Below are 24,526 nucleotides of genomic sequence, written 5' to 3' on the forward strand. Positions count from 1 at the left end.
CAATGTTGTCTTCAGAGACTGCGAGCATTTTAGTATCCTCGGCAGGTTTGTTTGCCCAGGGGTTTGGCATAATTCTCTCGTCGTGCCTCGCAACCCCTGTTAGCATGAGTGCGGTGTTGCGAGCAAGAGGAGTAATAGTCTCCCCCAGTTCAGATAAGAGAGGGGGTAAAGCAGCTAAACGGTCACAGTTTTTCAAAATACACACCTAGGTATGTATGATATCCGAGTGTTTGGTTTGCAGAGCGTGAAAACCTGGAAAGGAAAGACTCTTGGTCAGCCGAACTTATCACAACGGCACACTCTACTTCCTTTTCTCGTTTAGATAGGAAAGGCCCTATTTGCATACTTAAGTATACTGTATTTATCTTCTGGCTACTACGTTTATACGCTACCTTGCTGTATAATCCAGGTACGGTTTGCCTTGGAACCAGCGACAACTCGGCTTTACAAGAATGTTGACATTGCCCCATCCACAAGGACGTTGGCACCACAAACATAACCCGCGAGCGGGCTTGCCAGGAAAACGACGACATTCGCCACCTCTTCTGCGGTGCCGAATCGGCGCAGAGAGACAGCATCCAAAATGCCCTGGGCATATTCTGGGTTGGCCTCTACGAGCATCTGAATACGGCTTGGCTCCCGTGATCCATCAGGGAGCACCTTTCCCGGTGCTTCAATCGGGCCAGGAATCACAGAGTTGATCCGGATACCCAGCGGGCCCAACTTGCGAGCATAATCCTTGGCCAAAGTAGCTTGGGCACGCTTAAACGTCGTGTACGGGCTTCCGGCGACATCAAAGCGCGTCTCGAATCCCGCCACCGAACTGACGACAACAATGGAACCCGACGTCTTTTCCAGGTGCGGCGTCGAAGCGTTTATAAGCGAGACAAGGCCGAGGACGTCGGCCTCGAAGCTAGTTCTCCAGCTTTCCGCCGTGGCTTCGGTGCTAAACGAGGCCGCTGTGACATGTTTTAGTCGAGGCACTGGGTAGCGATCGATTGGCACGGGGGGCATCTGTCATACCGTTGGCAACGACGACGTCGACGCGGCCGAACTTGCGGGCTGCCTTCTCAACCCACGTCTCTATGGAGGAGGGCGACGAAATGTCCACGGAAGTACCAGAGGCCGTACCGCTTGGTTTGCTCTCGTCTAGAAAGGCGGCAAAGTCATTGTCTGTGGCCGACCGGGAACAATACGAGACGTTGGCTCCCTGTGCGAGTAGAAGCTCGACAATGGCTCGCCCGATACCCTTTGTGCCGCCTGTTGAGATGTGGCATTAGATATACCAAGTTTGCTCTGTGGGATGCTGAGACGTCGTGGAGGTTTTTGTATTTACCAGTGACCAGAGCGTGCTTGCCCTCTAGTTGCGTTGAGAATGAAGACATGATGGAGTCAAGAGTTGTACGCAGTTTGATGTTTATTGAAAAAAACAAATTGAAAAAAAGGAAATTGTCGACTGTGCTAATCTAGATTCAAAGCAGCTGAGAGCCTGTCAACATTCAGTAATTCTGCAACGATATCATCGCACTTGATATAGTTATATAGTCAGTTGTACAGCCCAGAGCAGCCAAGCTATTCACAAACTGCCACTCCACCAATGCCTCGTGCTTGCGGACTTTGTATTTCTCATTTTCCTCTTTGGGCCAACCAGCTCCTGCTACAAGGACTCTTGTGGACTATGCTACCAGGGTGGCTATCGATTACACAGCGGCCGAATCTAACTCGTGCGCTCCATCTGCCGGCGACTCTGATGTAGATTTGTAATGTCACCGGCGCAGGAAAATCTGCTCAAACCTGACTTTCCTATTTGGGAAACTATCGGCCTTGGTCCTCCGCTCCGCTCCGCCGGGGGGGCCTAAAAGCCCGGAGGGGACCATTTCTCAGCGACACCACCAGCATGCGCGGGGACTAACGTGGTTTTTTTTTTCAAACCCGCGAGAATCTCCCAAGTATCGTCTAGTAGCTGGAGACGAGGCAGCTCACACCTCTCAACCTACTTGACAAACGCACCGGACTTGGACCCTGCCGGGTTGAAGTTGGCCAGAGGCCATGCCACCAAGAGTCCAACTCTGAGCGCCGGCGCATCCGGCATGGCGGAGGGAAAGAGGAGCGCGAGAAACCGCCATTTACCAACGAACCAATGGCCATTGCCGCAGAATGCGTTTCAGCGTGTGCATTGGACCAAAAGGGTCGAAAGGGCCAAGACGCATACTTGGCGAGCTGTCAGTCTCGTATCGGCGAGCCTTGACTAGGTTTTGATGTGGCTGTGGTGTCTGTAGGCCAAGTGAGCATGTATTCAAATGTCGACGCCGGGGATGCCATATGCGCGCCCCGGAGGTCGTCGGAGGCGGTCGACTGCGAAATCGGCGCACATACATACGCGCCAAGTGCTGTCCTTGACGTAAGAACAAAGAGCTGTATTTTCACGCTTGGCATCGCAGCGCATCTTCTTCTCTTATACATGGCTACCTGCATCCTGCATCCTGCATCCTGCGCCCATGGCCCATCCCCCGGCTTTGGCAGCCTGCCCCCGGAGCTCTCTGAGCTCATATGGCGGTTCTGCTTACCGGCCGACGAGGCAGAAGTCTGTTGTCCCATGTGGCCGGTGCACCTAGACGCCGAGTACGAGGGACTCCAAGGCTCGCCCGGGGCGTCGCTGCCGCAGCCGAGCCGTCCCTTTGTGGCCGGTCGACACGGGGTTCCCAGTCTTGACGCACGTGTGCTGCAAGTTGCGCTCGTTTGTGCAAGACTCGCCCAGGAGCTGCGCGAGATTCTGCTTGTCTGCGGCTGGCGGATGCTAGGTCCTACGATACACGGCGACACGACGGGCGACGACTGGGCGGTGCCGTCAGAAGTCGTCCCGCTGCCCCTTGCGCTGCGGCAGTGTCGCGAGGAGGCTCGAGACGAGTGCGCGTCGCGTCGCGTGAGTGTGGTTCTCGCTTGGCGGGCAAGACGTCTGGTGGCTGGGCCAATTGACGATTCCGGCTCAGACCTTTGCCGAGTGCCAGAGGGACGGGACGTGGCGCGAGAAAAGGTTCATTTGATAATGGCAGGGGGCGATATATCATGGGCCGGTACGTGTCGGTCGCCGAGAGGCCGGACCCCGAAGTCGTCCGGGTCAATGATTTGGATGGCGCGTTGGAACAGATTTACGTGGCATGTTTGTGGTGAATCGTCATGTAGCCAAAATCACTTGGTCAACAGACCCAAGACAGTCAAGAGTCAAGAGTCAAGACACTCGCGCAGCCCGTGGAGGTGGTAACCACCATGTTGGAGCATGTACAGTACATGATGCCAGCCACTTCGTACCGAGTCATACGCCGCGAGCACACAATACCCGTTTCCGGCTTGTATCACACCAGTAGCAAATGTCGCCATGTTTGTGTGGGGGATGTTGCAATGCGAACCCCAGCCAGGGTGCGATTACACCATCCTGTCAAAAGTGGATAATGTCGATAAGCTACTCCGTATAAAAATTAAAAATTAAAAAAAAAGGGCGCGAGAGAAACGTCGCAAAGTAGAAAGCGTCCTTTGCTTGCTTGCTTGCTTGCGCAACGCCCATTCGCGGTCCCTGTGTGCCACGGGAGCCGATCCATTCCTCGTCTCGTCGGGCGGGACAAGTTGTTGGAAACGCCGTCTCTGCAGTCTCTCCTCTCGGTTGGAACCTGGGAGCTTGATTTCCAGTCGCGAGGCGCACCTTGCCATGGCCCTCAAGAGCTTCCTTGCCCGCGTCAAAGGCGCCAGGGGCAACCACGCAGCCATCGTGGACAGCAACGGCGCCAAGGGCTACGGGACGACGACGACGACTCCTCTTCCGGGCCCGGCCGACGACTCGGGTTTCGCGTCCAACGTTGAGCGGCAGGATGCTGCGCCGGGGGTCATCCGGACGACGCCGGGGCCGCCGCTCGGATACAACGACGGCCACGATCCCGGCGACGACGGCGACGACGACCACGCCGGCGACCTCGTCACGGCCGGCGAGGGCCGCCATCTCAAGCGCGGGCTCGCCGAGCGGCATCTGTCCATGCTCGGCATCGCGGGCGCCATCGGCACCGGCCTGTTCCTGGGCCTGGGCGGCGCCGTGCAGCGCGGCGGTCCTCTCGGCGCGCTGCTCGGCTATGCCACCGTCGGCCTCGTCGTCTGCGCCGTCCAGTTCGCCCTGGGCGAGGTCGCCGCGCTGCTCCCCGTCACCGGCGCCTTTGTGCGCCACGCCGAGTTCCTCGTCGACCCGGCCTGGGGCTTCGCCATCGGCTGGAACCTCGTCTACGGCAACATCCTGTCCATCCCCTCGGAGATCACCGCCATCTGCGTGCTCTTCGAGTTCTGGACCGACCTCAACCCCTCCGTCTGGATCGTCACCTTTGTCCTGCTGACCCTGGTCGTGGGCCTCTCGGTCGTCCGCCTCTTCGGCGAGGTCGAGTTCGCCTTTGCCGTCCTCAAGATCCTCCTCGTCGTCTTCCTCGTCGTCCTCGGCCTCGTCATCGACCTCGGCGGCGTCAGGGGCACGCCGCCCGTCTACTTCCGGTACTGGCGCGACCCGGGCCCCTTTGTCGAGTTCATTGCCACCGGCCACTGGGGCAGGTTCCTCGGCTACTGGAGCGTCATGACCGGCGCCGTCTTCTCCTTTGCCGGCGTCGAGTCCATCGCCATGGCCGGCGCCGAGACCAAGAACCCGCGCAAGGCCATCCCCGCCGCCTGCAAGAACGTCTTTATCCGCATCGTGCTGTTCTACATGCTGGCCATTCTCATCGTCGGCATGCTCGTGTCCAGCCAGGACAGCCGCCTGGACAGCGAGAGCGGCGACGCGACCCAGAGCCCCTTTGTCATTGCCGCCTCGGCCGCCGGCATTCCCGCCATCCCCTCCGTCGTCAACGCCGTCGTCATCACCTCGGCCTGGTCTGCCTCCAACCAGAGTCTCTTGGCCGGCACCCGTGTGCTGTACGGCCTGGCCGTCAAGAAGCAGGCGCCCAGGATTTTCCTGAGGACCACGTCCTGGGGTGTGCCCTACGCCTGCGTCTTTCTCTTCATGGCCTTTAGCCTCCTCAGCTTCATGAGCCTGTCGAGCGACGCCATCACCGTCTTCTGGTGGCTAGTCAACTTGACAGCCGCCGGCGTCTTGGTCTCGTGGATTTCCATCCTCGTCAACCACATACGCTTGCGCTTGGCCATGCAGAAGCAAGCCATTCCAATTACTAGGCTGCCCTGGTCGAACTCGTGGACATGTGAGTACCCTGCCGACTTTGAAAGAAGGAAGAACTGAGTGCTAATATACCCCCTCGAGTGTACTCGTCATACTTTGCCCTCTTTATGTGCATCATTATCCTTTTAACAGGCGGCTTTGCCGTCTTCACCAAGGGCAATTGGAACGCTAGCAACTTTGTCTCTGCGTACCTGTACGTTTACGCCGCCCTCTTGGACCTAACAAACTTGGTGCTGACCCGTTGTAGCGACATACCGCTTGTTTTGGCTGCATACTTCATCTGGAAGTTTGTCAAAAAGACCAAGATTGTCGCGCTGGCTGATATCCCCCTACAACGGGCGTTTGAGCGGGCGGACCAGAAGTATGAATCCCTGGCGTCGTAGAAGGCGGCTTGACCATATCCAAGGACGAATGTTGTATATACCGACACTTGACATGGACAAGTGATTCTATAATGTCATCGACTTGAGGCTATCAATGAGTCCAAGATGAAAAATGGAGGCAAGAGATTGCGGATCCATCATGTGACAACGGTGATGATTCTTGTCTTGTAAAAAACTAATTTATCTCCCAGGTCATTTCATTTGCCATGGAATAACTGATGACTGCCCATATAGCGTTGACTAAACGAATTACACATGTCGGCACACAAAGTTGGGTTGGTACCATGTGCAATCCATGCATTGGGCCCATGGCGGCTATACTTTCTTCAATATGAAACAAGGCCGGTCACGTCAAGTTCATGTCTTGCATCCGTAGCACCCATTTCAAGAGCTTGTTGACGGTTGCCACGTTTAAAGACCAACAAGGGTTCATGACATTGACACTTTTCAGGTTTGGTACACTTATTGCCAGTTCGAGTTCCTCACCGTGGTCTTGCTGCCGTTGCAAAGGGTTCTCCAAGACAATTAAAGACACGATATTGGTGGATAAATTGGCACATGTAAGACGGCGGCCGCAGAGCTCCCCGGCGAGCCATCTAGAACATGCTCTCCCAATATGCATCAACCTAGTATGACGTAAGCGTCAGCGGCTGTGTGACCCTGGCGTCGTAATATATTGTCAACATTCTAGATTTTGGTGCGTTAGAGCCAATGAGAATCATCTTCCGCCCGTCATTTATCGAGGCAAGACCGTTCGGACCGAACCGGTCGAGTTCGTCGGCCAACACATCGGATTACATGGCGACTTGAGTTCTCACACGAGGGCACGAGACATTGGCCAATCCTCGGCATTGGATTATGTCAGATTCATTTGCAAGCTTTATTGGCTTGCCCGCAACAGGTACGTATCGTTGATGATACTGTCTGGCTGACGACGGCGTTCCCAGGAGAAGAATTATATACGATGCGTTGAGTAGCAGTACTCTCGGCCATACCGCAAGCAAAATTACTACAAGACCAAGTGTTCCCGACATCATTTTTGACTCTAACAAGAAACAAAATAAATCCGTCTTCAAAATCGCCCAGCCCTTGTCATAATCTCACAACTTACAAGATGCATTTCTCCGCTTTGGCCCTCTCTCTCATTCCCTTGCTCCGCTCAAGCAGCACCCTTGCCACCGCCGCAGAAGCATTCGACGATGAGGCCTTGTACAAAAAGACTCTTCCAGAGTTCACCCCCGACGGGCTCAAGATTGTCGACCTGCGGTTCAAAAACGACCTAGAAAAACGAGGAGTGTGCGGCAGCGTGCCCGGCGTTGCCAACGGCGAGTGCGTCCGATACTACAGCAGCACCGGGTGCGCCGACCAGGACCACATCAAGGGCTACAAGCCCACCTGTGCTGGCAACTGCTATGTCGATAAATTCTACTCGGTCAAGGCCATTGGCGACGGCACCTACTCTACGAATTGCGACCTGTTCTCGGATACTTCGTGCCAGAATAAGATTGCGAGCGTTGGCGGCAAGACTGGCGGTGGGCATTGCGCCAATGCCAACGGCTGGAGCATGAAGTGCTACTACCGCTGCTAAACGGCACATGAGGCCGGGGGTGTTCAAGTATTATCTGGCTGGGCTCTGTGAAAGTTTGAGGTGGTTGGTTGGTTGGCTGGCTGGTTTCGCACAAGTCGAGTACTAGATATCTCGGCATTTATCATTGCTCCCACGCTTTTCTCGTCCTAAGATAGCTCGTTGCCATATCAAAAACTTGGATCCTTGCTTTGTATTCCAGAGGCGAATCTGGACCCTAGAACCGGGTGTGCAGCTTCGTGCTTTTGGTGACATGGAGTGAAGAGTGAAAACAATCATGGCGTAAACGCAACCAATCGGCACTTTGATATCAGCGTCTGACTAATCAATCCTCTCTCACCGGATGACACATGATGCCTCCCATCTTCCCAATATGGTTCAGCAGACTTGACATTGCATGATACCAAGGCCATCTAAGTCTGGCAGTAGATTTACCAAACGTCACAATGGTTTCCAACAAGCCCCGTTCCTGTCCGGGCGGTCCGGGAAACCGCATAGGTGGCAGGCCGCGCAAGGCATGCGATGAATGCAGGTCATTGAAGGTTGGCCAACGCCGGTGAACCATTCATCCCCATGTCACCTCCCCTTCATCACAAATGACAAGTGCAAACAGCGGTGGCAATGGGGCTAATTCCTGTTTGTAGGTACGCTGTGATAACGAGGGACCGCCGTGCAGACGATGCAGCCGCCTCCATCGACCTTGCACGTGGACGGCGTCAACGGCAACAACTCGTCGGATTCAAGGTCCGAGCTGCAGCATGTCGTCTGGTGTACCGGCGGAGCGTGCGTTCAATGAGGATTCTCCGATGGATATTGGTATTCCCGCGCCATTGGTGTCCAAGCTGGTGGATAGCTACTTTTCCAACTTCTTCTACGCAACGCTTCTTCTCCATCCACCCACTTTCCGGGAGGACTTGGTGACTGGGCGTGCAACGAAACACGTCGTCCTGGGCGTTTGCGCCGTCGCATCGGGGTAGGTCGCGGGCCATTTACGATGCTCATGATGGCAAGAGGAACGGAGTTGACATACCATATAGTTTGTGCCCTGACAGTGGCCAAGACGCTCATCTGCTGAATGAGGGCGCTTCGCTAGAATGGGCCGAGAAAGCCCAGGCACTCGTCTTTGCACATCTTGCTGTTCCCAAGGAAGAAAACCTGGTGACATTACTCAACCTGACTCTTTTCTGGTATCGCCTTGGGCAATGGCAGCGGTCGTTTCTTCTTGGAACAAACTTATTTTGTGCTGCCCGCATGCTCAATTTTCCGGATTCCGTTTCATCCATGGATAATACTCTGCCTGCTGAGACAAGTAGAAGGCGATTCTGGGCGTGTTACATCCTGAGCCGCTTGGGTGGAATGCTTGACGGCTCGAATGCCACGGTAGACGCTCTTGCGCGCATGCCTCTTCCACAGAGCGAACAAGAGTTCGGTAATGGGACGCTGTCTGAGAAGTTGATCAAGTTTGAAAATAGTGAGAGGAACGGCAGTTTCTTTGCCGAGGTGATTAGAGTTGGCAGTATCTGGTAAGAGGTGCCATGTGTCGTGAACACTGACGGCTCGCTCATCAACGGCTCATGAATCAAGTGCTAATTATTTGCGGCCTGTAAAGGAAACAGGTGCACAGTTTCACACAAAACGCCGAGCTAGACATTGAAGAGCGGCTGTCAAACATGCAAACTTTGGACATTGCGCTTCGAAAATGGCGCAACGGCTTGCCCGACATGTTTGCCTTCAATTCGACCAACTTGGAGCATTACCAGCCATCCGAGGTATCGCAAATACTTCTCATCAACATACTTTTCCATCAAAGTCTTTGTGTTCTGCATGCCTCAATCATTCCGTTGTTTACCTTTTGCCGCATCCGTCCTGGCTGCGAGGATGCCCAAATACGATCAGCGCAGACTGCATTCGACCATGCCCAACATATATCGTCGCTGCTCCAAAAGTGCATGGCATCACACAGTGAGGGCCACTGGGGATTCATCGGATATTCGGCCTATTGTTCTTCGGCGATTCAACTGCCCTTCTTATGGTGTCAGTCACCAGACGTGGCTGCCAAGGCAACGGCCAACATCAAGACAAACGCTCAGGTAATGCGCCGTACCGGAAAGCACTGGAAGCTTATATCAGGCCTTGTGAGCTCTACTCAGACCACACCTAGCTGACTGTAAGATGAGCGAAAATTGACCGCGAAAGTAGGAGAAGCATCTTCGTTCCCTCCGACGGTACCACGAAGTCAGCGGCTATTCCTTACAAGATGAACCTTGCAACGTGGACGCGGCAGAGCTCAATCGTTGTAGTGGCAGTTTCGACCGTACACGAACCTCTGTCCTTGGCCACAACGATATTATTTGGAAATACGGGCAAATGTCTGAATGCGGCGAGATTGTGAAACTGGAAGTTGACAGTGAAGTTGGTGGACTTCAGGAAGACGGAGGTAAACGATTCTGTTTCCCTGCTAGACATTGGATTCTGATGGACTGCGTAGGGCTCGCCTGTACTACTACAGACCTCCCTTCCTGGAACGACATCCCGATTGATGTGATGGATGACTTCCTGGCCCCATTCTGCATTAATGATGACCTAGAGAGCTTCCTGGCTGGTGGTTACCCATATTGAGAAACCTACTTGTTGGTATTCAAAGACGAATATGACCAGTGTACACCAAAAGTTGATCCATCGTGGTGGCAAAGTTGGAGATTTAAATCCGAAAGCAACCTTTTCATTCAAAACCGAACGAAAATTCAAGGGGCCTAAGGGTGTCAATAGTCAAATGATCCAAGACCTTCATGAGGAGATACCACAGCAAAAGCTGGCAGGAATCGCGGAAGGCCTCATGGTTCGATTATACCGGATTCCCGAAACCACGGAGGGCAGTACTGAGTTATGGTACGCAGAAGCAGAAAAGCACTAGAAGGAAAACTCGGCGCACTGATATGCGTTGCATTGATGTGCTTTGCGATGAAACCGCTCGCGTGTTAAGCTCTCCGCATTACCTCGACTTGTTTACACCTAAAAATTTGTGTACTCTATGCTCGACAAGCTTGTCAGAGATTGAATCTCATGACTTCAAAGAACTTCCGAGACCGTTTCCCGCTAAAAAGTGGCGGACAAGAGCGGCGTTGCGCCTGGCCATGACGCAAAGTTGTATCTGTGGCACTGAATATATCAGGCAAATAAACACCGTCCGACCCGATCAGGAGGGAAACTTGCAGTATTCGGAACTCAGATTCAGACCGGACTTTCGAATACAATTTTAAAATATGCCGTGGTCTTCTGAATACCTTTTGCAAGCTTATTTCCACCGATCAACAGCACCAGATTGGAGCCGGTGACCGTCTCATATGGCATGCAGACGTCTCATGCCCCCTATTTCCTTCCTTTTTTGGGCTACGCTTTCACCAATTTCATCTCTTTGGGACTTGAGACAGGGATTACGCAGCCATCATGGTCCTTTTACAACCAATCGGGTGAGCGGACTTTGACAGCTCCATATCAGACGGAGTTGTGACAGACATGCGGGTTGAAACATGAAGAGCCTCGAAAAGCCCACGGGCTCCAATTTTCTGCCCGTCTTCCGAGCATTCTGACAGCAAACAGTGGCGCACTCCTCGGTAAATTCTGGGCAATCCGCAGGTATTGTCTCATGGGCCAGGTCCCCTGCTCCGTATACCAAATATGCGTGCCTTGGCCGACGCACCTGTTATAAATTTACAATGCTCGAGTTGTTCCTGCGGCTTGAGGGTGGTTCTATCGAGGATCTACCGTGTCGTTGCTCATCTACTGGAACATAAATAGGGCACACACGTGAGCCACGGCTTACGACTCTAGTGAAACGGCACCTGCTGACCAGGACTCGAGAAGTAACGTGTGAATCAAGGTGACTCGATTAATCGAGAACCGCAGCCTTGTCGGAACCTCGCGTGAGATTCTGGAGCATGAATCAGAACATGGGAAGGTGCCGAGAATAATCGACTTCTTGGCCAGCAGGGGGCATTGACATGTGCTGACGGACCGAGGGTGGAGGCGCGGAGAACTTTTTGCATGTAGGATTCTTTCCGACAATTACAAAAGAAGAAATCTACTCGTGTAGTCGGTGACATGAGCCTCACGGCGCAGGTAGATTCTATACCGTGGCCACGATTTCACTTTGCACCTTTTTTGCGAACTGCTCCAACGGGTGTGTTGGAAACAAACGAAGTGGCTCCTGGAGAACAGAGATTCTCCTGTCAGTCAGAGGAGGCAAGATTGCCAGAGCGGCAGATATGCACGCATCTCCCCGGTCGGGGAACCAAAAGGCGGATGTATGTATTCTTCCTCGTGGCTGGGGTTGTAACAACCTCACCTTGCGCAGTCCACTTTACCGTCGCAACCAGGTAAGAGATGTCTCTGTTGGCGGACCTGGTGGATATGTTCCGAAGAGAGTCTGAGACCGTTTATGGAGAACGACAGCACGAGGGAACTGGCAAGGCCTTGCTGTTGTGTAGTTGTTGACCGGCGTTCCTCGCCAATGTTGCGACTTGACTCTCAACAGTGTTGCACGAGGACAGGGGCACCTGAAAATGAAGTCTTCTGGTTCCGGTTCACATGTTTAGGAGTAGTTGACTCGTGTTATTTCATCATGCTTCATGACGGCCGCGTGGGGGCAATGATATCTGGGGCGTCTTCTATTTCTGCTTCGTCGTTGCTATTGCCAGGGATCAACTTGTTACTCGAGTGTCAGGCTGAGTCGAGCTGACCTTGTTGACTTGCCTGACCCGGCACGATCTTCAAGTTCTAGAAGTTTACACCCACTCGTTGACAAGCTGGAAGGTTTCGGTTCTTTGAGCGAGTGACCGAGAGCCATGGGCCATCTTGTAACGCTTGGTAGCTATAGATGGCATTGAATGTGAGACTTGGCCCTGATTAAGTCTACAGTCTGTGGTAGAATTTATTCACTCATTAAAAAGTATACTCTGATGTGTTAATATGTAAAGTGTAATAAATGGTATTTGACTTCTCTAAAAGCCATTTCCCTCTTCCTATACTATACTGTAATATATAATAATGTAAAGCGCGACAACCAGGTGTCGTCTGGTCACATACTTTTTGCCTCCCACTGTATCTCATTCGGGAATCGAGGCTTCTTACAGCTAAAAACTAATCAAAAGGGATGTTTTTTGTTATTAGCTTGGTAGATTGAAGTTTATTGAACCAACACTTAATAGCTACCCAGATAACTTTGAGATAATTGATGAAGTCTTGCGGACAGGAACAATAGTTCGCGATGGACCTTTTCCAATCCACAGAATCAACTCTCCATGGGTAACCTCGATTGAACGAAGCTTCGTTTATCAGGTCTCTAAGTTGTAATTTTTCGAGATGTAAATGATCAGTCTCGGCCTCTGGAATGAGACTATAAACTACCAATATTGTGTTACTAGGCCCTTTCAGCCCCTTTAGGGAGTAGTTTAGCAGCTTCCTTGGTGCTGCGTTGCCGCTATGCAGCACCAATTACGCTGGTGTGTCTGAAGCGTCGTGAATCTCATGTTGCGCAGACGGTCTATTTTTCTTCATCTCTTACTGTTCTTCGCTGGGCACAACCCAATACTGCGTTACCAGATGCTGTGCTCGCACGATACTTGTATCACGCTTGCAATATTATTTGACTTGAGAGGGAAACAATAAACAACGGAATTACTAAATGATCGGTCGACTAAATCCGGCCTCGCATGAATTGATCCTCCCAGAGCATGTGTGGCCGAGACTCGGTTTAAAATTGCATTGATACCCGAATCACTAACTGCTTCCTCCGGTGGGATACTTGTCAAAGACAAATGACAAATGGAAAATACGCCACTGGCATGTCATGTCCAAGGTATTTCCCGACGATTTTGTATTGTCAGAGGAGTCATATATGGAAGAATTGCTACCGAGGACATTTCCGGGCACAGAACCAGGTTTGCGCCATGATGTGATTGCATATCTAGTTAATGGAGAGGAGTACCCTTAATTTTTACTTTTATTTTATTTATTTTACAACTGGGATACATCGTTTATGAGTCCCTGAGCAAAGCAGCCAGGCAATATCCAGTCTATTTGCGGAAACTTGCGAAACATGGCAATTGCGGCACCGACTAGCTCACGATATATGTACAGCAACATGATGTATACAAGTCCAAAGCTGCCCCGTTGAGTTCCAAGGCCGGAGGTGATTCCGTACGTCCCTCGCGATGACGTTCCAGTCAAACTAGGACCAGAACTCGAGGGCGAGTTGCATCCTGGCTAGGATTGAAAGGGCTAAGTAGCTGCGAGAATGGTAAAACAAGAGAGGAGGTCAATAGTCATGCGTCGTAAGGCACCTTGGCTGGGAGAACATGCCTCCAAGCAGACGCAATCATGCCCCAGCTGATCAATGGCATAATGGTGGTGAGGCTAAACAGGACTCGGCACTGTCCAAGCATTTACACCGAGATCATTCCCAGCTCGACAAGCAGCCATGCTGCTACTCCTGAAACATCAGAGCGATGCCAAAAATAATAATCATAATAATAAAACCATAACCCACGGATACTCACATTTGTAGTTGCTGAATGAGCTGAAACGCAGAGGCTGCGAAGCTTGGGGGTCAAGAAGCCAAGACTGCATCATGGCGGCATGAAACATCCTCGTGGCGACCAGATGGGTTTTAACAAGGGGACTTGGATGAACGCATCATCAAGACAAAACAAGGGCTTCTTGGTTTGCCAATGTTTGGATCATCATAGGTTGGGCCCCCCAATGCGAAGCGCATGGCGAGGAGTCCTCCATTCTAGATGATGGCGAATGCATAAATCGGGACACCGAGTCTCCGACCATCCGGCCAGTGACCCCCAAGAGCCTGGCGCCAGAAGCATGAACTTTGTGATGGGTTTTTGTATTGCAGGCGGAAGGGCATTGATAGACGTAACGTTGTATGTGTTGTCTGTGTCCTGGCTCACAGCTCATCTCACAGCTCACAACTCACAAGCTCACCCCTCACCCCTCACCTCACCTCAGTAGTAAGATGATGGCATGGCCTAGGCTTACGTAACCAACAACCCAAGAGTGTCTTGACATCTGCCGCACCCGCCCATCGAGGCCTGTCATCATTTTCCTTGTACATACATACTCGGTCGCAATCAAGGGCTTCTGTTCTATCATCAAGAGCAACGAACATCCTTGCTGCCTTGCCTGCCATGTCCAGAGTCTCTCGGAATCATGGAGCCAACGCGGGCCCCCTGATCTTGTGACCATCAGCATTGACGGACTACGAGACGAATTAATTTGACGACGGAAAACTAATACTACGCATCTTCGTTCGTGCCTGGAGAGCAGCTGCCAAAGGGGGGGATCGACAACATTCGTGACGATGTGGGAGGTTTCATCGTCGCCTGCGAAACCCTAGTTTCCCAGTTTTGACTGACGCCTCCTGTCGCAAGTCCAGATTGGAGCTGTCACGGATCGACCCCATCCCCAACCCAGCCGCAAACAGCGACGCCAAACCGCCAGGCGCGCCAGAAAGGGCGAGGGCACTCCTCGTCGAATTCGGTACTCCGGCAGCAATTCACCACGGAGTATTGGGGGTGGCAATGCCCTCGACGAGTGTCAAAGTTTCATCCGGCTGGTGTCGGGAGGCCTATTCACATCAGACCAGCCGAAACACACACAGGTGATGGATGCGCATATGGGCTCGATCAAGTTATTTAAGGCCGCGACGGCCCGATCCCAAAAAGGCTCCGGGTGGAATCCTATTCACACTTGCTTCATCCCGAAGAATATCTTGCAATAGTCGACCTGGAGTCGATTCGTTCCTTTCGTCTTACTTTTTATTATTATAATTTTTCACCTTGTCATTAATAGCACCACGAGCTGCCATTACTCCATTCTCTAAAAATATTTTTAATTCAATTTTAGACAATTTCTTTGCCAGTCGTAAAGATGGTTCGCCTGACTGTTATCTCTCTTCTTACCTGTAAGTTTCGCAACATGACTATATATATTACATTTCAGCGCCGGCGACTGACTCTTTGCCCGCCTAGTGGCCGTGACGGCTTACGCCGCACTTGACCCTTCCGAGTTGAAAAACGTCGGTCAGGGGAACGGCAAGCAGTTCATCACTGGTAAATGCCTTAGCAATGCTGATTGCTCGACCAACTGCTGCGCCGGGAAAAACGGCGGCGGTGTCTGTTCTGCCGTTGCCGTCGCCAACGCTGACGGCAAGACTGGTTGCGGATTTGGGGGAGGCAACGCTGGCAACAACGGAGCCAACGCTGGCAACAACGGAGCCAACGCTGGCAACAACGGAGCCAACGCTGGCAACAACGGAGCCAACGCCGGCAACAACGGAGCCAACGCCGGCAACAACGGAGCCAACGCCGGCAACAACGGAGCCAACGCCGGCAATGGAGGTAACCAGGGCGTCCCTACGGGTGACGGGGCGGAAAACTTCGCCAACGGAGCGGGCAAGCAGTTTATTACTGGCGTATGCGCTAGCGATGCTGATTGCGCGTCTACGTGCTGCGCCAAGACGACCAAAGCCTGTGCTGCCATAGGCGCTGTTGGCGCGGAAAACTGCGGATTCGTCGCCTAGAGAGAGCAACAGGGTCGCTACGGGCGACAATTACCGAGGCGGATGGGGTGGCCAAGGCGTTTATAACTGAGGCTTCTCAGTAAACATACTTGGGGTGATTCCAAAGTTCGCTGGCACCATGCTGTACCTGGAGGAAAGGCGGCCGACTGAATTGTGCACTTGGGGCAAAGCCGAGTCCCATGCTCAAGGATGCCAAGGAGCCGTATCACGTATTTCTATCTAGACCGTGGAACAGTACGAATATATCGTGTTAAACAAAGCCCGACTAGTAGTTGGTTCATGTGTGATGAAGGAAGATGCTCCTCAGTCGAGTCTTGAAGCTGCCCTTGACTCCCATGGCCACCGAAAGCGATATAGGAGTTGTCGTCGCGCAATATTGATGATGCAGTCATACATACGGTCCGGGCGCCCTCAGGCTCAAAAGCCATTCGGGGCCGCAGTGCCGGAATCCAGGGACTGCATACATGTAGCAAGGCTGGAGGACGGTCGGCATTCGTTCCCGATTCGGCACACGTATTGACATGCTTTAGAGCCGCCGCTTGCTGGGTTGTGTGGAACTTGGAACCGGTCCCAATTTGATCACCGAATAACTGCATCGCGAAAACACACATGGTATGCTAATTGCAGGCCTGACGACGCCCTCCCTTGCTTACATATGTATGCCTGGAAGAGCAAAGGCTAAAATCCACACGACCTTCCCGATCGGTACTGGCCGACTCTTGACGAGGATGACCATTGACCAGGGGGCGCTGGGATCTTGATCTGCTAGTACCAGACTACTACAATGCCATTTGCCAGCAGTTCATCCTATCGATGCGAGGACGGTTGTGTGCTTTGACGGCATCTCGGTGCCACAAGATGTACACAGGGCCCGGGGGGCTCGGTTGAGATCTGGGAAATCGGCCCATCTGGTTTCTTTCCTCCAATGCTGGTCCAAGTCCAAAATTGTCGCATCACACGTCTGCCTCAGTCCGGGCCCAAGACGCTCCGGTGGCACAGAAAAACGACCCCACGGCCTCATAAGGAGAGGAGCAGCTCTCCCTCCTCCTCCTCCAGCCTCAGCTCGACCGACCGAGGCCGCAACCAAGACACGTCAACCGCATCTCAGAGCTTCAACATGGGCCGTCGCTTACTTTGACCAAGTGGAGAGAGAGGCCATCCCTTCGGAGGGTCGGAGAGGGCCGCTTCATCCCCAGACTAACGCCGCCGGGGGAAGCTGGCCACTGGGGCGCCGATCCACGACCACGATAACTCTTGACCTTCCAAGATGCGCAACCTGAGCCGGCTCCCCACCCTCACATGGCATAGATAAGGACCTCTGAGTGGTGGGAGTTTGGCGGTCTCACATCACCGGGGGCAGGAGGCGTCGGACAAGACTATATGTATGTATTGTGTTGCCGTTCAGAGTTGGACTTGGCCGCGCCCACCGAGCTGACGTTAGCATGGGCATGGCCAAATTGACTTTCGATTTCAAGGGCCGCGCACCAAGATCGACAGTTGCCATTCTAAGAATGGATTCGGTGACACAGTATTCTGTGTATCTGAAGTTGGTGTCGGTGCTTCTCTCGGCCGACTGTGGAAGAGGTCTCGTGTTATAAGAACAACGCCAGACCCTCCATCGAATCCGACTTGTGGCATTTGTGCTCGTTGGCAGAGTTTATTATACGGTCTTGCAACTGGTCCGTCTTTGCCGTCTTTGTCTTGAGACCTTTATATTTATCCTCATCATCCATTGCTCGGCATCCGTCAAAATGCACTTCCCCATCGTCAGCCTCTTGTCCCTGGTTGCCCTGGTCAGCGCCGCGCCTGCAAACCTCCAGGCTCGAGATGCTACCAACTGCGGCGGCGTCCAATACACCGCTGGTGCTGTCCAGGCAGCTGCTGATGCTGCTTGCAACTATGTCCAGAGCGGCAGCCATGCCGGATCCTCGACTTACCCTCATCGATACAACAACTACGAGGGCTTCGACTTCCCCGTCGCCGGCCCCTACAACGAGTTCCCCATCCTCAAGTCTGGCCAAATCTACTCTGGTGGTATGTCTTGAGGTCGTACCAAATACTCTGTTCCATCTCGTCTTGAGGGTTATCTACTGACTTGCTTGACAGGCTCCCCCGGCCCTGACCGCGTTGTCATTTCTAATAGTTGCAACCTTGCTGGCGTCATCACCCACACCGGTGCTTCTGGAAACAACTTTGTCGGCTGCTCCGGCACTTCGTAAACGTTTTTCTCTTTTCTTTTCTTTCTTTCTTACTGGGCGAAACCGAGGTTCTGTGGTGTGAGACGGGTGTCAACTGCTGCTACCACTTGGTCTTCTTGATCTGTACATATGTCCTCTGACAAGGGCCGGGATTCCTTGATGTACATGAACGCATCAATTTGAATAAACAGTATATTTTGAGCAAGACTCGTCGAATCGACCGTCAATATGTCTGAGGAACGCAGCGCATCCCCGTGGTGCCCAGCAGTATGCTATGCTCCAAGACAAGTCGTCGAATGATGGAAGCCAGTCATCGCAACTCCCAAATTACCCCTTTCGGCATGTTCCACCATGCATACATCAAGCAGGGGTGAGCGGAGGCTTACAAAGCCGATGTGCAAGTAATTCCAGCTGCCCTTTTCGTAGAGCCGCCAATAACGTACAGACAGGCAGAGGCGTATGGCGGCATCGTCATCAAGTGTCATCAACTTTTCGCACGGGCACCTGCCTAACCCAGATTGTTGAGAATTACCGACAAAACCCCCGACATGGACGACATGGATTGATTGTTCATGGGCCAATGTAGGTGAGCAGTGGCGCAAAAAATGCACATGTAAGACACAAAGCTCACAATACACCAGCAGCTCTGAGTTCATGGCCTGGATATTGGCTGTGTTGCTATCCGCGGAGCTGGGCCGTCGTTACTTCTTGTCGCGACCCGTATCGGCACAGAGAGAAAAGCAAAGCAAGATTATTGATGCCACGTTTCGGTGTCCAATTTCTCGGATTTTGCAAAAAGTCGACCGTCGCAGTATAGCCACATGAATCCCGAGGGATGTGCAACTACCCTGGACTTCCTAATCTGGAAAGCATGTGAGCTTCTTGGCAGCATCATGGGTGAGAACCATGAACATATATATTGTGTATATGAGCCACATACAACTCCGTAACAAGCTTCCCCTTTAAGATTCGCGAGAGCCTTATAAACAACTGCCTCACGTGCCGTGACGCGGTCCTGGCTGTGGCACCCAACAATTCCGTGTCCCGCCCTGCACAAGCCCCAAAGCGGCCGGAATGATGGTGTCGGGCAGAAACATTGGTCACGGGAAAAGGAGCACCTTGGCTTTTTAATGTCGCTAAATCATGTCAGGCCGTCCCCACAAGTTTTCCCAGGCAATAGCCGTAGCTGTTGGCGTTGGTGCTACCAGTTGGCCAGTTGACCAGTTGGGCGAAGCCGGTGGTCTGACCAGAAATAACATTGAAATTTCGAGGCTGCCTAACAGCAAACTCCGGATCCAGTGGTCGCGTTCCCCGTTCCTCGTTACCCTGGGCACCAGGCTGCGAAATTAGCTTCTCAGAAAAAAACCACTGCGAGGTCGGCGGTTCGCAATTTCCCACCTTTTTATTTAATTGTCGTCTGTTTCCTCAACACGCGGCCGGCTCACGACTCGCCACCTGCTTGCTTGCCGTCCTGTCAAACTCGTCGCGGGGCCTCCGGAAACAGCAGCCATGCCTGAGATTGTGAGTCTCTCGCGTCGCGAACCTGCCGTGCTCCTTAACTAACCTATGACGTAATTGTCGATCCATAGGTTCATCTTCAAGTCGGCCAGTGTGTAAGCCAGGGCCTCCAGAGTCAACCTCTGTTGAATCTCATCTAACGCCATGTAGGGCAATCAAGTCGGCACCGCCTTCTGGCAGACAATCCTGGGCGAACATGGCTTGGACAACAATGGACTGTACGTGATTCGCACATGTCTCCATTAGCTGGTCGGCCAGCAGGAACGCTAACCTGTCATGCCCTGCCTAGGTATACCGGTGATTCTCGAGTTCAGCTTGACCGTGTAAATGTCTACTTTAACGAAGTATGCCGTATGACACTTGCCCCCATCACGCTCCAAAAAAGTGCACATCCTGACGCGCCATTTCTCACGTTAGGCGTCGGAGAAGAAGTATGTTCCACGCGCCGTGCTCGTTGACCTGGAGCCTGGTACCATGGATGCCGTTCGAGCTGGGCCGTTGGGCAGACTCTTCCGCCCAGACAATTTTGTTTTCGGACAGTCATCTGCTGCCAACAACTGGGCCAAGGGTCACTACACCGAAGGCGCAGAGCTGGTTGAAGAAGTAGTCGACGTGGTCCGTCGTGAGTCTGAGAGCTGTGACTGTCTTCAGGGTTTCCAGATTACCCACTCCCTTGGCGGTGGTACTGGTTCCGGAATGGGCACTCTGTTGTTATCCAAGATCCGAGAAGGTATTGAGTGACCCATCATCATGGCCGGATGGCTCGACGCATCGGGGCGCCGCTAACGATTCGGTTGTACAGAGTTCCCTGATCGCATGATGGCCACATTCAGTGTGGTGCCGTCTGCTCAAACGTCCGATACCGTCGTGGAGCCGTACAACACTACTCTGTCGATTCACCAACTGGTTGAAAACTCGGACGCCACGTTTTGCATCGACAACCAAGCTTTGTACGATATATGCCAACGAACGCTCAAGCTCTCAAACCCGTCAACTGGTGACCTCAACCACCTGATCTCGACAGTCATGTCTGGAATATCTACTTCTCTGCGGTTCCCAGGTCAACTGAACTCTGATTTGAGAAAGATTTGTGTCAACTTGGTGAGTGCGGTCTGTGGTGCCTGTAGTATGTTCAAACAGGCAGAGCGGTATCTTGAACAAGATTCACGAATCACAGCCCTAGATTGTTCGTCCCGCTTCTCGAAACTGTAAATTGACGTTTCGTTATTCCTAGGTTCCGTTTCCACGTCTTCACTTCTTCATGGTGGGCTTTGCTCCCCTTACAGCTCGGGGCAGCCATGCATTCCGATCTGTCACGGTGCCCGACTTAACACAGCAGATGCTAGACCCTCGAAACATGATGGCGCAATCTGACTTCCGTAATGGCCGCTTTCTGACATGCTCGGCCATGTTCCGTGGCAAGCTCTCCGGTAAGGAAGTGGAAGAGCAAATGCGTAAAGCCCAGGACAAGAATTCCACATATTTCGTGGATTGGATCCCAAATAATGTTCAAACATCGCTGTGTACCGTGCCGCCAAAGGGTTTGAAGATGGCATCCACATTCATAGGAAATTCTACTGCTATTCAGGATATCTTCAAGCGGGTCGGGGACCAATTTGCCGCCATGTTTCGTCGTAAGGCATACCTACACTGGTATACCGGCGAAGGTATGGACGAGATGGAATTTACCGAGGCTGAGTCGAATATGAATGACTTGATTTCCGAGTATCAACAGTATCAGGATGCCACTGCGGATGATGACCAGGAAGAAGATTATGATGAGGCCCCCCCTGCTGAGGAGCATCTGCATCAAGAGTGAGGCGGAGGGACAGAGGATGGACAAAATGTAGGCAAAAACAGGTGATTGATTAGTTACATCGATTTTTTGCGTTGGTCATGTCGAAAATACTGCAGCAAAATGTTGTAATGACAATATGCGCTTGCAGTATTTTAAAGTGTTCCTTTCACAACTGGCAACCAAGGCTGGGATAGTTGCGTGTTTTTTTTTGGCGATGAAAGATGCTCCGGAAGCCGACCACAAATTGCCTTTGGCTCTGTGGGAGCGATAACCTTGGTACTGAGGAGCTTGGGTTTTGATGTATGATTGACGTAAAAAAAAGTCAATAAATACCCGCAATATTATACTTTTCTCAGTATGACCATTTATGTTCGCCGGCCTGCGCCATACTTGCCGAAAAATATATCCCTACCAATGATCCTAGTGATCTAGACGTGTCCCTAGTGTCTTTCTCTGCAATCCTCGTATTCGTGTCGATTATCATCTTCTGGCAGGGCTTGCGTGTTATGTAATTGGTCGTCAGATTCATCATCACTTCGCTCTGGGCTTTCATTTGCTGTTTCCTACGTAGTTGGGCGCGAGGCCAAAGGCGGCCAACAACCTGTCTTCAATAGACTTTCTTGCTGTTCTGCTGCATGAGGAGCATGCTTAAATATGCTTGGTAGTTCCTCAAATGCCAGAGTCAACTTGTCCGCCCTATCGGGACGTTCCTGAATCACTTTGCTGAAGTCACCTAATGTGTATTTCTCGTCATATTTTTTGAGGCGAAAATGATCCGTGTTCGCCAATATACCAATTTTTTCGAGGTCTCCATACTTGGCTGTAATTTCGAGAAGATGCGGTCCTTTGAGTCGAGGACATATTGAATAGTGGTGCCACCGCTCAAGAAAAAGCCTCAGGACATGGTGACTATTATGCGTGATTGCAATAGTTAATGGTGTATCTCCAGTGATGGTAGCTTTCTTGATTTCGGCACCATACTCCAGAAGAAGTATTGCTAGAGAAGCATCATTATTTTGCGCCGCATGGCAAAGGGCTGTCTTGCCGTCTACCCCGAATTGATCAACCTCGGCTCCAAAATCCAAGAGAAGTTTAACAAGAATTGGATCATCATATCTTCGGGCAGCAACATTTGAAGGCCCGCCCTTGTTGATACCGCCAGGACGTGGAGGGTCAGGATTTGCACCTGCATCAAGCAGGAGTTTTACACAAGCTGTATGACGCTGGGCTGAAGCATTCGACCACGGGCCAGATATCTGGGAGTCCATTATGTTCGGATCAGTGCCATATCTGAGCAAGGTCAAAATGGAATGGCTATCCCCCCGGGCGGCAGCCCACGCCAAGGCTGTGCGGCCCATCGAATCTTGCGCGTTGATTTCACCAGGATGAGAAATTAGTTCTCGCTCCAAATCGCCGATTGGGAGACCGAGAATGATTCGATGCGTTTGAGTAAAACTTGACTCCTCTATGAAATCATCGAGATACTCGCTGCCGTTTGTGATGGCACGGAGAGCCCCAACAGCGGACTCGGAAAGATTACCTTCCAGAAGGAAATGACATGCCTTAATACGTGGGCTATTATCAAATGCGCCAAGTGGTTTGTAGTCGACATCAGCGCCTGCTTGTCAAGTCTCATACTGTTTACCATTTAATGCCCGTCGTAAAATAGAAATAGCCACGTGTGGTACTTACATCACGTGGTGACGCCAATCCGTGGCGAAACATAAACTTCGGTCCGTCTATGTTTCCATTCAGAGCAAAATTGACGCACTGTGCATTGTCGGGAACTCCCCTCAAGGTACGAAGCTGCAAGGAAGGCCCTGTTGTTTGATGGTACGAGAGGTTCCATTTGTATAATATTAGACCAGAAGTTAGCTGGGAACCAGTATTCCACATTGAATTTGCTCGACCGAGAGGCTTGACAAACGGAATTGTCACATCTTGGGCTTAAAACCGGCAATCCTGTATAACCAACAAATAACGACCCAACAAGTTGCTCAAAAATGCTGGTGACGAGGAGTGCTTGAGAATGTGGCAAGAGCAGTGGCAGCGTCTCCTACATGTGTTTTCAAACGGAGTGACACAAATCCCAAGGCCAAAGTCAGCTTGCGGTGAGCTAATAGAAATTGTGCCAGGAACCGCGGATCGCCTCTTCGTCTGTCTTTCAGTTCCATATGCGGACTTGACTTGGGTATACTGGTTCATTTGCAGTCTTCGTGATTGTTCTTGCAACATCTCTTCTACCCTTGCAATACGGTCTTCAACCCCCGTCAGAGTGGCCACGAATTTCTCGTTTGTGACAATTTGCATTCGAGATGCTTGGGTCGTCGTGGCAGATGTTGTCTGAATGTCGACCCAAATTCTGAGCAAATCCTCGCTCGGTTAGTCCCACTGATAACAATCAAGAGAAGTTTGAGGTACAAGCCCATACGAATTTCTGCGCCCAACATAATATTGAGGCTGCTCTTAACAGTTCGTATATTATCCTGCAGCTCCTTCAAGCGCTCCTGGTCCTCCCGCTAATCTTGCATCAAACGAGGTGGTGTTTTCGATGTCAAGTAAATACGACTCAAATTGTTGATAATGCTTTAAAATCCGTTCAACTTTAATCTGGCTTGCTTCACCTGAGGTGGCACTGCTGAATACTTTGATCTCGGCAGAAAGACACGGTCTTGTATCAGGTTGTTGACCTGCAAAAGCACAAGCACAAGATCTGCCACTTCGTTGCGAACAGCGGGAATTCTGCCAGGTAGAGTTTTGCAGAGGGGCCGCAAGTCTGCAATGGACGAGCATATTTTCGACCAAAAAGTGTCGAGTATGCCAATAATATTAGCAGCCAACGAGATAGGATCCATGATCAGGACAGCCGGTCATCTCTGCGCTTTGCTGGAATATCGGACGTTGAAAGGACACAAAGGAGATGGCTCAACAGACACGCAGGGAAAGCGGGCTTTCCCCTCCTTCCAAAGTTGGACGCCGTTCTGTTACCATTCACACAAGGCGTGGCCGACCAAACATTTCCCCGAAACGACATCATTTAAGAGATTGGCTTGTTACTTCTCGAGCAAACATTCCTAGCAAAATACTGAGAGATTTTCGGCCATAGGTCCTTATTGGCCTCCTGAGCGATGAAATTCGGTCTGTATTTCCACCAACTGCTCATCCCAAGATGGGACGCATACTACATTGACGACAATGGCTTGCGCCAGAAGATTAGAGACTCGGCCCGTAAAATTGGCGCTGCTGACAACCTA

General features: G+C 51.8%; 10 protein-coding genes across 10 annotated transcripts; 8 read left to right on the forward strand and 2 right to left on the reverse strand.

The window, feature by feature from the left end:
• Positions 1-444: 444 nt before the first annotated feature.
• On the reverse strand, positions 445-1,385 carry patN (Isoepoxydon dehydrogenase patN; the record flags this gene model as incomplete). The annotated part of the gene is made up of 3 exons (XM_014694106.1): positions 445-959; positions 1,024-1,260; positions 1,337-1,385. The coding sequence occupies 3 exons, from the start codon at positions 1,383-1,385 to the stop codon at positions 445-447; spliced, it is 801 nt and encodes a 266-aa protein (XP_014549592.1).
• Positions 1,386-2,461: 1,076 nt separating this feature from the next.
• Positions 2,462-3,044, forward strand: G6M90_00g009190 (uncharacterized protein; the record flags this gene model as incomplete). Its single annotated transcript, XM_014694105.1, has 2 exons — positions 2,462-2,923; positions 2,991-3,044. The coding sequence occupies 2 exons, from the start codon at positions 2,462-2,464 to the stop codon at positions 3,042-3,044; spliced, it is 516 nt and encodes a 171-aa protein (XP_014549591.1).
• A 659-nt stretch (positions 3,045-3,703) lies between these two features.
• DIP5_0 (Dicarboxylic amino acid permease) lies at positions 3,704-5,583 on the forward strand (the record flags this gene model as incomplete). The annotated part of the gene is made up of 3 exons (XM_066129662.1): positions 3,704-5,222; positions 5,282-5,393; positions 5,448-5,583. The coding sequence occupies 3 exons, from the start codon at positions 3,704-3,706 to the stop codon at positions 5,581-5,583; spliced, it is 1,767 nt and encodes a 588-aa protein (XP_065985578.1).
• A 1,114-nt stretch (positions 5,584-6,697) lies between these two features.
• Positions 6,698-7,171, forward strand: G6M90_00g009210 (uncharacterized protein; the record flags this gene model as incomplete). The annotated part of the gene is made up of 1 exon (XM_014694103.1): positions 6,698-7,171. One exon carries the CDS (start codon positions 6,698-6,700, stop codon positions 7,169-7,171), a length of 474 nt encoding a protein of 157 aa, XP_014549589.1.
• Positions 7,172-7,926: 755 nt separating this feature from the next.
• Positions 7,927-9,787, forward strand: G6M90_00g009220 (uncharacterized protein; the record flags this gene model as incomplete). Its single annotated transcript, XM_066129663.1, has 5 exons — positions 7,927-8,141; positions 8,206-8,691; positions 8,778-9,303; positions 9,368-9,605; positions 9,657-9,787. The coding sequence occupies 5 exons, from the start codon at positions 7,927-7,929 to the stop codon at positions 9,785-9,787; spliced, it is 1,596 nt and encodes a 531-aa protein (XP_065985605.1).
• A 31-nt stretch (positions 9,788-9,818) lies between these two features.
• Positions 9,819-10,082, forward strand: G6M90_00g009230 (uncharacterized protein; the record flags this gene model as incomplete). The annotated part of the gene is made up of 1 exon (XM_066129664.1): positions 9,819-10,082. One exon carries the CDS (start codon positions 9,819-9,821, stop codon positions 10,080-10,082), a length of 264 nt encoding a protein of 87 aa, XP_065985878.1.
• A 5,024-nt stretch (positions 10,083-15,106) lies between these two features.
• On the forward strand, positions 15,107-15,758 carry G6M90_00g009240 (uncharacterized protein; the record flags this gene model as incomplete). The annotated part of the gene is made up of 2 exons (XM_014694101.2): positions 15,107-15,140; positions 15,208-15,758. The coding sequence occupies 2 exons, from the start codon at positions 15,107-15,109 to the stop codon at positions 15,756-15,758; spliced, it is 585 nt and encodes a 194-aa protein (XP_014549587.2).
• Positions 15,759-17,509: 1,751 nt separating this feature from the next.
• On the forward strand, positions 17,510-17,977 carry RNF1 (Guanyl-specific ribonuclease F1; the record flags this gene model as incomplete). The annotated part of the gene is made up of 2 exons (XM_014694100.1): positions 17,510-17,792; positions 17,865-17,977. 2 exons carry the CDS (start codon positions 17,510-17,512, stop codon positions 17,975-17,977), a joined length of 396 nt encoding a protein of 131 aa, XP_014549586.1.
• Positions 17,978-19,465: 1,488 nt separating this feature from the next.
• On the forward strand, positions 19,466-21,293 carry TUBB (Tubulin beta chain; the record flags this gene model as incomplete). Its single annotated transcript, XM_014694099.1, has 7 exons — positions 19,466-19,477; positions 19,546-19,569; positions 19,625-19,692; positions 19,764-19,818; positions 19,892-20,204; positions 20,277-20,575; positions 20,709-21,293. The coding sequence occupies 7 exons, from the start codon at positions 19,466-19,468 to the stop codon at positions 21,291-21,293; spliced, it is 1,356 nt and encodes a 451-aa protein (XP_014549585.1).
• Positions 21,294-21,835: 542 nt separating this feature from the next.
• Positions 21,836-22,540, reverse strand: G6M90_00g009270 (uncharacterized protein; the record flags this gene model as incomplete). The annotated part of the gene is made up of 1 exon (XM_014694098.2): positions 21,836-22,540. The coding sequence occupies one exon, from the start codon at positions 22,538-22,540 to the stop codon at positions 21,836-21,838; it is 705 nt and encodes a 234-aa protein (XP_014549584.2).
• Positions 22,541-24,526: the final 1,986 nt, after the last annotated feature.

This window comes from Metarhizium brunneum, chromosome 1 (genome assembly GCF_013426205.1).
Source record: "Metarhizium brunneum chromosome 1, complete sequence".
Taxonomy (NCBI): Eukaryota; Fungi; Ascomycota; class Sordariomycetes; order Hypocreales; family Clavicipitaceae; genus Metarhizium; species Metarhizium brunneum.